The following is a 13685-nucleotide window of genomic DNA, read 5'->3' on the forward strand; positions in this document are numbered from 1 at the left end:
CCGCTCGCGACAGCCAAGCAAGGAGTCATTAATTCCCCTCCCTGCTCGGTGACAGCCGCTGCCACGCTCGCTGGTGGGCAGCTGCTGAGGAATGGTGCTGGCCAGGGCGGTGCTGCTCCAGGCAGGCAGCAAGGAGAAGGTGGGAAGGTTAAACGAGAGGGTGGCTGTGTGTGCACACCAGGGACAGAGCAGGACGCAGAAAACCCCGTGGCTGATGCTGCCTGTCAAATGCAGATTGTGCTCATCATGCCCTGTGCTTCTGAAAATGGCTGGAGCCCAGGTTTTACCCCTCTTGCTCCAGGACTACACAGTTGTTTCCTTGCTACCTCCTCAGCTGCATGGAGTGGTTCACACAGTAGTTAAGTGTCTGCTCTGGTTTGTGATTTTTAATACCTGGAGCCATCCCAGCACCTGCCCACAACCTCAGGCAGCTCAGGACCCACCCCCCAGTTTGGTGACTAAAACAAAGACACGCAGCTTCTGGTACCTCACAGGGGCGAGTCTTTAATGGAACACAGAGACCCTGGTGTTACAGACAGGCACGCCGAGGGATGAACAACAGATGCAGTAGAGTCTGTTTTCAGATTTCCATAACAAGTGTGTGTCAGGAGCTGGCAGCTATGAAGACATGTGGCATATGCTGGGTATGTCTGTGCCGTGCCCTGCCCAGGAAGCTGTTTCTTCCATGGGAGCTCCTCTGATGAGTTACAGACACCAGGAGAGGATGGAGCTGCTGGCTTGGGGATTCAGAGGAAACTCACCTTGACCTCTCCTCCTTGCTTGCTGCACTGCAGCAGGCAATCTAAGTGAAGAGTTGCCCACAAAACCGCAGCACGTGAAGCTGATCCCAGGAAAAGTGGAATGGCAGGAAGATGGCTACCATCCACTGGGTCAGGCCAGCAATTCCCAGCTGGACATTTTCTTTCTGTGCCCTGCCCAGCTGCCTCAGTCCTGCAACAGCTTGTGTTTTACAGTCGAGCTCTCTGAGCAGAGGTGAACAAAGAGAGTCCCAGCTGCCGTGCGAGCACGCAGCTCACACAGGTCGTAGTCGTGGGCCCACTCCACGTTCCCCCAGCGCCGAATCTGAGGGAGAGGAGGAACATGGATTGCATTGAAAGCAACTCTCAGCTTCCCTTCTCATGTTTGTGAAGCACAGGTAACCCCCCTGCCAGGAACTGAGATGATCCTCGACTGCTGAGGCAGGGATATCTCGAGATGAGGATGTGCTTCATCTGTACTGGGGTCTGAGGTAAAGCCTCTTAACAGCAGGATGAAAAAATTCCCAACTTCAGCCACTTTTGGGACAAGGAGAGCTTCACACCAGGCTAATTTCCACCAAGCTTGATATCTTGGTGTCTACCAAAGTCTCCAGGCTGGATAACCCTCAGCAGGAAAAGCCAGCCACAACTTTGCACTTGAGATTAGAGAGGGAGAAAAGCAGCCATCTGGGCTCTGTGAAAAGAAACTGGCAGCCCTGGGAGCACTCTGGGCTGGTGTGCCCGTGGTGTTGCTCTGCAGCAGCACGCTCCAAAACACTCTCAGACAGGGAGACCGGTGGAGTGGAACGTCTCCTGCTATAGCAGGCACTTCCCTTGCCAGTTATTTGTGGTGGGGGATGCATTTGTCATGCTGAGATTATTGCTATTTGAATTACAGGGCTGTTTTGTAACATAATTTACCTGGTATTCTTCCTCCAGGCGAGACAGAAGCACAGCTTTCTCTACTGTAATGTGCCTGTCAATCAGGCTCATGGACAGAATCAGCGATTTCAGCTGGGTGATTACAAATTCTATACCTGCAAGGGAATAACCCAAACCAAACAAGATTCATGGCTGTTTTCTGCAGCATTACAGCAGCAACTTCACATGCTCTGAAGAGACAGGCAGGCTGTGGTACCCCCTCAGGGAGGGCCAGAGATCCTCCCACCTGCACGCGGGCACTCAGATCTGTGGTTAACAGCAGGCACAGGGCATTGTGCTGGCCCTGCCACCACAGTGACAAAGGCCATGCCCTGGGCACTGCCTCCTTTTATTCTGCCACAACCTTCCCAGTGCAAAGGGAAGAGATATCCATCCAGGCTCAAGTATTCTGTGCCTTTTGTGGGTTTCACTGCCTGCTGCTCATTCAGGTCTGCAGAAAAGCAAACCCCCCTTCATTTCTTTATCTTTCAGCGTCATTCAGATGATTCAGGCAAGATTAAATAGGATATAAGGATGAAAAAGTGAGGACAGTGCACAGTGTGGGCACTTTGGAGTACTAAGCCTGATTTCTTTTCCTGGTAACAACAAAGCTAGGGATTAAATCATTAGAAGGTTTGGCATTAAAGAAGTTATTTGTGCTAAGGCAGAGCAAGCAGCTCATGGGACAGCACAGTCAGCTCCTGAACAACTGTGGCACTGAAGAGAATCCCTGCCTGTGACAAAAGCAGGTCAGGGTCTGGCCTGCAGATTTAAAACATAAACCTCCACACTTGGAGCAGCAGAAGAAAAACATTACAGTCACTCTCCTGCCCGTGGAGAGGAACCACCTCCTCACTGCCCAGCCTGAGCCCAGCTCCCAGCCCCGCTCACCTTGCAGGGCCCACATGTTGTAGGATGCCAGGTGGCTGACAAAAGTCTCCTTGGTGCTGGCTGGAATGTTTGGCCCCAGGATGCTGGTCGAGGAGCCAATGGTCACGTTGTACCTGGAATGATCCCCCAAACCCTTAGCAAAGCCCAGGGGAAAGGCTCCAGGCTCATGGAGCTTGAGGCACTGGCAAACACAAGCACCAGAGCTCCTGGGTTCAGCAGGGCAGGACCTCAAGCAGCCTGGAACGCTTTGAGCTCTCACCTTTTCTCAGCCCAGGTGACCACAGGATCCCATTCATTCTTCTGTAGTTCTGCCAAGGCTGGAGGCTCCTCCACACGATAGCTGGGAACAAAACCACACTGGATGGTCACTCCCAGGCTGGACACACCTCTGGGAAGGACACTGACCCACCAGACCCACAGCAAATGGAACAGGCACCTCCTGTCCACAGTGACAGGGAACAATCCCCCAGCTCTTCCCCAGATTCAGTGCTTTTTGTTACTCCAGGAAGGACAATTCTGTCTTACTAGGAAACAGAGCCATGAACCAGCCAACTGCAGGTAGCCACAAGCCACAAGCCACAGCCTGAAGTGAGGTTTGGCAGTTAGAGGAGGATACAAACCCCACTTCAACTCTGTGTGGGGCCACTCCTGCTTCTCCTTGCCCAGTGGCTCAGCTCAGCATTCCCTGCCCCCAGTCTGACCAAAGCCACAGGGGCAGGTGGGAGAAGCCTGTTCCTCTCTCTCCTGTCCCACTGGAGGCTGGGACAGGAGCCTGGGCATGAACAGGCTTGATCCTACAGCTCATGGGGACTTTAAGGAATGAGGGGCATTTTGGGACTGGTACAAGTAGTCTGAGCTATCTGTATTGGCACAGGAATACCAAGGACTGGCTGACAGATCCCCACAGGCCTTTCAAAGATGTTTTCTTTTCTCCAAGATCTTCATTTCCCACTGCTCTCACCCTTGCCCAGCATGGAGGAGTCCAAAACAGAGTTCAACAGAGCACTGGCAAATCCAATGCTCCTTCTTTGGGTGCACAGACTCCAACCAGGTTTGCACATGCAGGACTGATCTAAACTAATTCAAACCCTTGGGCAAAAGCCAGCACAGACGAGAGCCATGGCTGGATGAGAGCAGATGTCTTCCCTCCCTTTACCCAACCCTCTTTCCAAACTCCAGCTGGGCCCCCCTCTCGTACCAGACTGTGTCTGTCTCCAGGAACTTCACAGCAGCTCGGATCAGCTGAGTTTTGTTTCTCTGCGTGGGATTGTCCAGCGCCGTGTTGCACAGGGTGGTCTGGGGATAAAGGCAGTTGAAAATGTTGTTATTCCAGGCTTGAAGAAGCAGCAGCTTCCACGGCACAACGCCAAGAAGAAGCAGAGGGATTTGAGGCAGATGAACAACTGAGGGGTGCAGGGCCACAGAACGGTTCATGTAACAGGTATCTTCTCAAATCTTTCAGAACCCCTGGAAACAGCCCATTAAGCAGCAGGGAAGAAGGGCCATGGACTGCTCCAGAGCTCTTTGTTTCCTCCTGCCCCAATATTCCCCATAATACTGTCCAGCCCTTCTCAAGTTCCCCCAGTGACAGATTCCCTCTAGACAGGCACCTGCCCAGCCTAGAGAAAGTCCTAACTTTCTGCTCATGAGGAGCAGGACAACCTGCTGCGCCCACATTCTGCATTTGGAGGTCTCAGCACTCCCCCCTGCCCTGCTCACCAGGTGCATGGTGTAGAACTTGATGGTGTCTTTCTGGGAATCCCACTCGGTTGCCACCGCAATGGCCAAGGCCTCGCTGGGGACCGTGAAGAGCTTGGCCTGGGGCGTTTTCAGCTTTCGGTGGTCCAGGTTTATTTCAAAGCCTCCTGGGGAATCAGAGTAGAAATCCTGGGGAATCAAAGAGGAGCAGGCACTAAGGAACAACAGACAACCCCACAGCGGGAGCAGATGCAGAGCTGGAGCTGATGGGACCAAGGAATACTCAGGTTTCCCACCACCACTTGGATACATTTGGTCTTGGAAGCTGCTTCCCACCATGCAGCTTTGCTGTGGATGAGGATGGGGCTCAGCAGCTGGTGACAAACGTGCCGCTGGCACAGCCTGGGCTGCAGGTGCCACACTGACGTGGTGTGGGGTCCCTCTCCCAGGGATCAGCCCCTCAATCCCATCCCTGCAGCCGTACTCACCTTCCCCTTGCGAGATGCTCACGTTCTGGTAGAACCTCTTCCTCTCTGGGGACAGAAACAGAGGGCAAGGAGAACATTCAGAGGGCAAAGAGAGAATGTTCAGCCCCTTCCCCTGCTCCCCATCACAGCTCAGAACAGACGGAGCTGTGGTGATGTCAAGGTGGCCTGGCCACAGAAATCCAGCCCTTCATCCAAAGTTTCCAAGCTGTGAGCTGCACTCAGCAGGGGACTGGTGACAACCACAATGCTGCTGTGCACAGCCAGGGAGCAAAGAGAACCAGCCTCCCTCCTGCCAGGCTGGGGGCTCTGCTGCCTCAGAGTGTGGCAGGGCTGGTTTCCCAAGCAGACCTGTCCCACCACTCCTCAGGAGTTTTGCTTCACGGTAAACCTGTCCAGATTCTACAACTACAGTCACACTGGACAAATTAATCCCTGAAGGACACTGCTCCCTGCAGCCCAAACATCTCAGTCCAGCTCAGGAGTATTCCTGCCTCACCAACAAGGTGAGCCTGAGGAAACTTCAGGTCTCATTTTACGAGGAGCATCCTTTGCTGCCAGCACTCCTACGTGCACTCCTAACACGTGAGAGCAGGATTACACACATTCCAAAGGCTCACATCCCTCCCACGAGGATAGAGGAACCCACGAGCCATTCCCTTGACAACAGCAACCAGGTTGTAAATCCCAAACCCATAAATCTGTTTCATGAAGGGCACAGCAAGCAGGTCAGGCTGCAGGTCTGCTATTCCAGGCTAAAAAAAGCACATTCCCGCTGGGGAAATGGAAGGATCTGCTCAGGCTCGGCGACCTGCAAGCTTAGGGGCCTCAGGCACAGTTCTGAAAACAGATTAAAGTGTGTGTACCCCAGAGGAGCCCCGAGGCTCATCAGTGGCTCCCAAAACCTTGCCATGAGTCACCGCGACTCTGCAGCTTCACCTCCGACAAAATGAGATTAATTTTACTTTTCTCAAACCCACACGATTTCAGCAAAATCTTTGGATAGGATACGTGGACTCGAACATACCCGAACCCCCTCGTCTGAGTCTCATTCCCTCAAAATCCCTAAAACCCAACAAACACAGGAACAAGTGTAACAAACTGGTTCAGTGAGGGCTCGGCCGTGCTGCCAGTGAACCCTGCCCGCTCCAAACACACATTTAACGCCAGGGAAAGGGCACGGGGGGTGGGGAGCCGCAGCACCGAGGCCGTGCCGATCCCAGCCCTGCCCTGGCTGACCCCGGGCTGAGCTCCCCAAACGGGGCTGGAGCCGCCCCGGTGCCCCCTCACCTGCTGGCGGGGCATAGGCCCGGCGCCCGCATGGCCCCACCGCGCAGCTCCCGGAAGCTGCAGGAGGCGGTCGGGGGAGCCGAGCGGGCGGAGAGTGAGCCCACCAGAGCCGGCGGCAGCCGCGCCACATTGCGACAGACGACATAGCAACCTCGGCCCGACCGCGCTCAGCGCCGCTCCCTGGGCGCCGCCATCTTGCCGGCGGCCGCAACCAATCCGCGCCGCCTGCATTAGAAAAACTACATTTCCCAGCAGCCCCAGGGGGCAGCACAGCCAATCAACGCCCGGGGCAGCGCCAGCAGCCAATCAGAGTGAGGGGGCGCCCCTCAGGCACGCGCGCAGGGGCCAATGGGAGCGCGCGGAGGCGCTGCCGGGAGGCCCCGACCCAGAGGCGGCCGCGGCGTGAGGGAGCGGAGCGGAGCGGAGCGGGCGGCGTCCCCCGGCCGCGCCCCGGCCCCGGCCACGCTGGCGCCCGGGGACCCCCCCGAGATGCCGGTTCGGAGCGAGAGGCGCCGCGCTGGAGGGGCGGGGAGCTCGGCCTCCTCCCCTGCCACCGGAGCGGCCGCCAGCAGCCTGGTGCCGCCGCCCCCCATCAACACGGCGCAGCCCGGAGTGGCCACTTCGCTGCTCTACAGCGGGGCCAAATTCCGCGGGCAGCAGCGCAGCAAAGGCAACGCCTACGAGGTGGAGGTCGTCATGCAGGTGAGGGGGCGGCCGGGCGAGCCGGGCCCTGGCGGGGCGGGAACGGCCGCTGCGGCCTGAGGCGAGCGGGGCACCCGGGCTCACCTCAGGCCCCGGGGCCGTTCCCGCCGTGCCGGCCCCGTGCGACAGCACCCGCATCACGGTATCCATCGATATCAGGAGAAATTTCTTCACAGAAAAGGCCATTAAATATTGAAACGGGCTGCCTGGGGAGGTGGTGGAGTCACCATCCCTGGAGGTGTTTAAGGAAGGACTGGACGTGGCACTGCGTGCTCTGGTCTGGTTGACACGGTGGTGAATCAGTCACAGGATGGGCTGGATGATCTCATAGGTCTTTTCCAACCTCAGTGATTCTGTGATGATTCCAAGCCTGGCGGGGTATTTTTATGTTCAATTCTCCATGTTCCTGGTGAGATTTGTTGTGGTGGGGACATCCCATGGCTACTCAGCTCCACTACACGCTGCCACCTGACAGGGGCTGGCTGTGCTTTTGTGCTTAAAAACGCTGCTTTTGTGCCTAAAACGTGTCTGTTTTGCTTGTGTCAGCTGAGGAGAGGGGGCTGCCTGCTCTCCCTGTGCTGAGCACAGGGAAATGTTGCCGTCCTTTGATCACAGGTGGGGAAGATCCATCTTCTCACAGTGGAGGTTTGCACTTCCCTGAATAACTCACTTCGTGTTTTGAAAGCGGATCTGGAGATGTGGGGGAAAAGCCTGGAAAATCCCTGCTTTTAAAGGAGCAGGCAAATCCTTGCCTAGTTTCTGCACAGTAGGAGCAGAGAGATACAACCTGATAACTCAAAGTACAGGTGGCATAAGAGCTGTAGATTTAAGAGAAAGGCTTCCTGCAAAATGCTGGGGGTGTGGGTGATTCTTCCAGGGATGCTTTTTCTTGGAGAACACTGGGAGTCAGATGCTTCCGGCTGGAAAGGGGATTTCCTTCCTGCTGGAGAATTTTGGGCAGAGAGTGTTGCCTTGGGAGCAGGCCTGGGATGTGGGGGCTGCCAGGGGTGGTCTGGGCACCTGCAAATGATCTTTCCAGTGGTTCCCATCGTGGAAGAGGGCTGGCAGTGTGAATATTGGGCAGTGAGCTGGACAGTGTGTGCCAGCTCGAGCTGAAATTATTCTTGGAAGGGTTAGAAACACCTTTGGATCAAGCATGCACCTTCATGCCTATTTTTATGGTTGGACTTTGCACTCTTTTCCAGCATGTGGATATGGAAAACTCCTATCTCTGTGGATACTTGAAGATTAAAGGCCTTACAGAGGTGAGTGTTAAGTGCAAAACAACACAAAAAGGAGCTGTGTAAAGGCTTTTTTTTTCCCCCTGGTGGGGTGGGAGAAGCTGCTGCCAGAAATAGGAAATGGAGGGATTGAGGATTTTGTAGATTTGGTCACAGGGTGCTGGCTGGGGAATGGTGCTGGCTGTAAATGTCACAGGTGATGGTGCAGCTGGGAGCTTCATGGCATCATTTAAAGTTGGAAGAGCCCTCTAAAATCATTGAGTCCAACCACTGACCCTGGACACAGCCAGGTCCACCACTTCCCTGGGCAACCTGTTCCAACGTTTAACCACTCTTTTAAATTGTTCCTAATACCCAATCTAAACCTCCCTTGCTGAAATTTGAGGACATTTCTTCTTGTCCTGTCCCTTGTTCTCTGTAGCAAAACCCGACCCCTACCTGGCTGCTCCCTCCTGTCAGGGAGTTTGGAGAGTGAGGGTCCTTTTTCCCAGGCTGAGCCACTCCAGCCTCCTGCACTGCTCCTTATCAGACTTGTGTTGCAAAACCTTCCCTCAGCCCAGCTCTGACACAGCTCCTGGCTTCATAAAGGGAGGAGAGAGGCGGAGAAAGGCTGGAATGGGAGCATGGAGGCTGTGGGTGTGGAAGAGTCAGCCTTGGAGAGGTGTGGGGCAGGACGAGGGGTGGGAGCAGCAGCCTCAGACTGCCCAGAGCTCTCCCGGGGATGATGCTTTTTGCTGAGTGCACGGAGCATTGTCTGCTCTGAGTTTGTGTGTATGGGTGACAGTTGTGAGTTCACCTTTGTGTCCCCTCTGCCAGGAGTACCCAACCCTCACCACATTCTTTGAGGGAGAGATAATCAGTAAGAAACACCCGTTCCTAACGCGCAAGTGGGACGCCGATGAAGACGTGGATCGTAAACACTGGGTAAATAAATCTGCTTTGGAGCAGAGGTGCACTGTGTGCCCGTGCAAGAGCTGGCACAAAGGCCTGCAGACCTCTCCTTTCTGGCTGTCTCCCTCCTTCTCCCATTGGGATCTTTGCAAATAGATCTTCAGCAAGCTGTGATTGTGATGAGGGAGGGGATGTCGTGTTTTCCACTTGTTTGCCATGGTTTGGAAGGGAGCAGGAGCAGTCCCCATCTCTAGATGCCCTAAGGGAACACACTCCTTGTTTTTGAGGACTTATTGCAAAATGGAATGGAGAGGGGGAAAGGGATCCCACTAGCACAGGTAGGGCACTTGGTACCTGTGTCCCTGCTCAGGCCATGGTGTACCTGCTGTTGTATTTTGAGGCCACAGCAGCCACCTGATCATATCTCCATGTTTACCTTGGCTGTTGTTTGCCAAGCTTTGATATTTGTTATATATCTGTCAAAATACCTTCCTCTGGAAGTGCAGGAGCTTCTCCAGCCAGGCTGGGTATTGCTGTGAGTGTCAGTAGATTTCCCTCCTAAATAGCAGCTGGTACTAGAAGTTCTATTCCTGGAATAAGCATACTTTCTTTTCTTTTCTTTTGTTTCAGGGGAAGTTCCAGGCTTTTTACCAGTATGCAAAAACATTTAACTCTGATGACTTTGATTATGAAGATCTAAAAAATGGGGACTACGTCTTCATGAGATGGAAGGTAAACCCTGCCTGTCTCCTTCTCTGATGAGCTGCTTGCACTGGCAGAGACTTGAGGTGTCTGAGAGCTCTTCCAGCTGTGATGGTTTAATGAAAGATCTCGCCCTGCCAACCCCAAACCCCACTGTTCCTGCAAGCTCCAGTGTGACTCGTGTCTAGTCAGCTAATTGTGTCCTTAAGGGCTGCAGTCATGGCTGAAAACTCAACAGGAAAATCTTGTTTGGTGATGCTTCAAAGGATGAGAGAATTGATGTCTCCAGTCCCTGTGTGGGGGCTGTGTTTGATGCAGACTGGCCAGTCTGCAGCTCTGCTCTTCAGCTGGGATCATCACAGAGTCACCATAGACTGGTTTGGAGTGGAAGGAACCTTAAAGCTCATCTTGTTCTACCCTCCTGCCATGGGCAGGGACACTCCCCACTGTCCCAGGTTGCTCCAAGCCCTGTCCAGCCTGGCCTGGGGCACTTCCAGGGATGGAGCAGCCACAGTTTCTCTGGGCCCCCTGTGCCAGGGCCTCCCCACCCTCACAGGGAGGAATTTCTTCCCAGTATTCCATCTAACCCTGCCTTCTGGCAGTGGGGAGCCATTTCCCCTCCATGCCCTTGTGCAAAGTCTCTCTCCAGCCTTCCCATAAGTGTTGAAAAGCTGCAGTGAAAATTCCCTGGAGCCTTCTTTTCATTCTCAGGCTCTCACTCCGAGTTTTGCATTGGGTTTCTAGTTTGCAGGGGGCAGGTGTTGAGCTGGAACTATCTCCTGCACTCTTAAAACTCATTCTGTTCTCAGTTATCTGCTTCCCTGTGAGGTGCTTGCAGTGCCAGGGAGTGAAGGGACTCTCTGGTCTCTGCTCTGGCCTGCTGAGAGTTCAGGGAGTGCTAAGCCAGGAATGTCTTCATGTTAGTGGGTGCCAGGATTTGGGTTGGGAGGGCAGATTGGGCTGGGCTGGGGCTGTATTTGACCAACGTTTCTAAATGCACCCTGTGTTTTGCATGCAGGAGCAGTTCCTAGTCCCAGATCACACCATCAAGGACATCAGTGGTGCTTCCTTTGCTGGTTTCTATTACATCTGCTTCCAGAAGTCAGCAGCATCTATAGAGGGCTATTACTACCATAGGAGTTCAGAATGGTAAGGAAGCTCCCTGCCTCCTGAAGACTTAAACCAAGCTGTGACTCCTCTCCTGCTGTCCACAACCTTGGGAGTGTCCAGGCAGGAGATTCAGGCTGGTGGTTGGACCCTGGGGCAGAAGGGAGGGGCGTGGGCCATGACTGGCCTGAGCAGGCTGGTGCAGTCCATTGGTGTGGTGTAAAGTGCTGCCCTTGTGGAAAAGGGGAGGGAATTTTGGCTGGCAGGGTGTAGGAGGGAAGATGATACTGGGTCTGGAGAGGTGCTGTGAGGGAGCTCAGTTCTCTCTCCTAAGGAGCAGCTTGGCTGTTGATCCCTTCAGGCAGAAATCTTGTCAGGCCAGTGCTTTGTATTCCAAGGTCTTCGGAGTGTTGCCGTTAAGAGGAGAGAACAGTCAAAGCTAATTTGTGGGTTTTTTGTTGGAAACAACGAACTGTGGAGAGCTCTTTTCCCTTGGATCATTGTCATGAGCAGCAGGTAGATGGCTGGAAGCTCTCAGGGGGAGGGAAGGAACCAGGAGGCTTTCAGATACATTCCCTCAAGCTGAGCTTTGAAAGACTCGAGTGTAATTTGCACTTGTGGCAAACACTGTTTGAACTTGAAAGTTGTTGAACTTCAAAGGGAGCCCGAAAAACCACCACAGTCGGCCCCCCTGGAACGCTGCCTCACTGCAGGCGGCTCAGAGGGACCAGAGTGGGAATTACAGGATCCTTAAGGCTGGAAAAAACCTCCAAAATCAAGTCCAACCTTTGACCTAATACCACCATTCCCACTAAACCCTAAATGTAATGTCTGTTTGATTTCTGAACACTTCCAGGGATGGTAACTCCACCACTTCCCTGGCCATTCCAGGTCTAAACCACTCTTCCAGTGAGGAATTTTTGCCTCATATCCAACCCGAACCTTTCCTGGCACAATTTGGGGCTGTTTCCCCTTGTCCGGTCATTAGTTGTGTGGGAAAAGGACGGGACCCCACCTGGCTGCACTCTCCTGTCAGGGAGTTGTAGAGTGATGGGGAGCAATGCTGAGTCCTGTCAGGATTTTGTGGGAAGTGGCTGTTGGGTACCTGAGCATTCTGGGACTGTAAAAGGAGAGAGAGGAGCAGCCAGCAGTGTCTGCTCAGTGGCTGCCAAGCAGGAGCTCGGTGTAATCCTCCCTTCCTTCCCTGCCAGGTATCAGTCGTTGAATTTAACACACGTCCCCGAGCACAGCGCTCCTATCTACGAGTTCCGATGACGGCTGTCCACATCTGACAGCGCCCAGAAGCAAGGCGGGCAGGAGGGCACGGCCTGCCGGGAGGACTGTGTCCCTGTGGGAGCACGGCAATGCACGCTTCTCTCCTGCCCCTTGGACTCCAGAGAGAGAGAGAGAGAGAGCCTGGATGTGAACTCACCCAGCCTGAGGAGCTGCTGGAGCTTGATTCTCCCTCCTGTCGAGTGGCCATTTGATCTTTACTCTGGTTTTAAGCTACTTTAATGCACTTTCTTGTTGCACAGCTCGTTTCTCTGTCACTGAAGTTCCTCCCGGCTCTCCTCTGGAAGCTGTTTCTCAGTAGCTGGAATCAGTGCTCTGGCCTCTGAGAAATGAGGAAATGTAAGCTCGAGGCTTATGTTTTACTTGTTATATCCTGAAGTGGGTTGAAATCACCAGGATTTGGGTTTCTTGCCCAGATTTCCAGCTCTGATGCTCCCAGAGCCAGGCCCTGGGTGTGAGGCTCAGCTGTGGAGTCTGCTGGGGAGTGTTGGCTGAGGTAAGGCTGGAGTGAGGCTTTGCTGGCTAACAAGGTTAGCTGGAGCTGCAGATCTTTCAGGAACACCGGCCCTTTGGAGCTGGGAGCTGTTCCGGTGTCTGGATACGCCATTGGGAATTAATTTGATGTACGGACTTCCAGGCTCTCAGTAAAGTGGATCTGAACTCTGCTTGTAGGTGTATATTTGCTCTTTACTTAAGTTAAGGGTAAAAAAAAAAAAAAAAGTCAAAAAAAGTTAAAAAAAAAGACTTTTATTAAAAAAAAGAATCTATTTTTATGGTTCCTTTTCCAAAGGACCCTATGGCAAATGCACAAGTACTCGATTCCATGTTACTGTTTTCACATTGAAAACCAGGAATGTCTGTGTTTTTATATCCGTGTATCCAGCTAAGCTTTGGGAACGTGACCGGAGCGCAAGCGCTGAGCAGCTTCACCCTGCTCAGCATTTGTACTCCCCCTTCATGCTTCACCACCACTGCTTGACACCTTTTTACAAGGAAAAACAAGAAAAATGTTTTAAAAAAACCCTTTCCAGTAGCTCCCTCTGACTCTGAATGTTCCAAGTGACATAACTTAAGGCTCCTGTGCCAAAGTGTGTGTGTGTGTGTATGCGTGCGGGTTGGTTTTCTAAAGACACTTTAAAACTTGGCCTCAGTTGTGTTTTTACCTTGTCAGCCCCACCTGCGGGGCTTTGTGAGAGTTTAGTTTGCCTTTTTTTCTGGCTGTTCTAAAGCCCAGCTTCCTCCAAGCAGACGTGTGGCACAGCTGGTGCCGAGGATGGATTTTCCACCCGGGAGTGGGAATTGAAGCCTCTGCACGCCAGGGCGAGGTACTTGGGGTTTTGCTTCTTTTTAACTAACTTCCTTTTTGGCAGCAGTTATCACTTGTTTAAGCCTTAACGAGGAAGCATTCAGGGCTTGGAGAGCCCCTTTCCTCTATTCCAAGTTGGGATTTGAGTGCTTGGACGAGCAGCCGGGCCGGTCTCGGGAGATGATGCGGAATTCTCGCGTGTGCTGTGCTCCGTGGATCAATCCTTCAATCCCCAGAGAAATGCCTGGGGGAGAAGGGAGAGACCTGGCCCTTCCCAGGGAGTGTGTGCTCGTGCCTTGGCTGGTGCTGGAGGATGTCCAGGGACAGCGCTGAGGTGATTTGGGGCTGTGAGCAGAGCAGTTGGGAAATGTGTTCCTGTTTTATTTTGCTCCTCTCAGAG

The 13685-nt window shown here is 53.4% G+C and overlaps 2 protein-coding genes across 2 annotated transcripts; one reads left to right on the forward strand and one right to left on the reverse strand.

Moving 5' to 3' along the window:
- Positions 1–478: 478 nt before the first annotated feature.
- On the reverse strand, positions 479–6322 carry ATPAF2 (ATP synthase mitochondrial F1 complex assembly factor 2). The gene is made up of 8 exons (XM_063414819.1): positions 6044–6322; positions 4757–4801; positions 4290–4435; positions 3769–3866; positions 2830–2910; positions 2571–2683; positions 1680–1795; positions 479–1083 (listed from the first exon to the last, which is right to left on the reverse strand). The coding sequence occupies exons 1-8, from the start codon at positions 6186–6188 to the stop codon at positions 946–948; spliced, it is 882 nt and encodes a 293-aa protein (XP_063270889.1). The 5' UTR covers positions 6189–6322; the 3' UTR covers positions 479–945.
- On the forward strand, positions 6264–12644 carry GID4 (GID complex subunit 4 homolog). Its single transcript, XM_063414820.1, has 6 exons — positions 6264–6745; positions 7951–8010; positions 8803–8910; positions 9508–9609; positions 10598–10728; positions 11898–12644. Exons 1-6 carry the CDS (start codon positions 6392–6394, stop codon positions 11959–11961), a joined length of 819 nt encoding a protein of 272 aa, XP_063270890.1. The 5' UTR covers positions 6264–6391; the 3' UTR covers positions 11962–12644.
- The last annotated feature ends 1041 nt before the right edge of the window (positions 12645–13685 follow it).

The sequence above is a fragment of the Prinia subflava genome, chromosome 17 (genome assembly GCF_021018805.1).
Source record: "Prinia subflava isolate CZ2003 ecotype Zambia chromosome 17, Cam_Psub_1.2, whole genome shotgun sequence".
Lineage (NCBI taxonomy): Eukaryota > Metazoa > Chordata > Aves > Passeriformes > Cisticolidae > Prinia > Prinia subflava.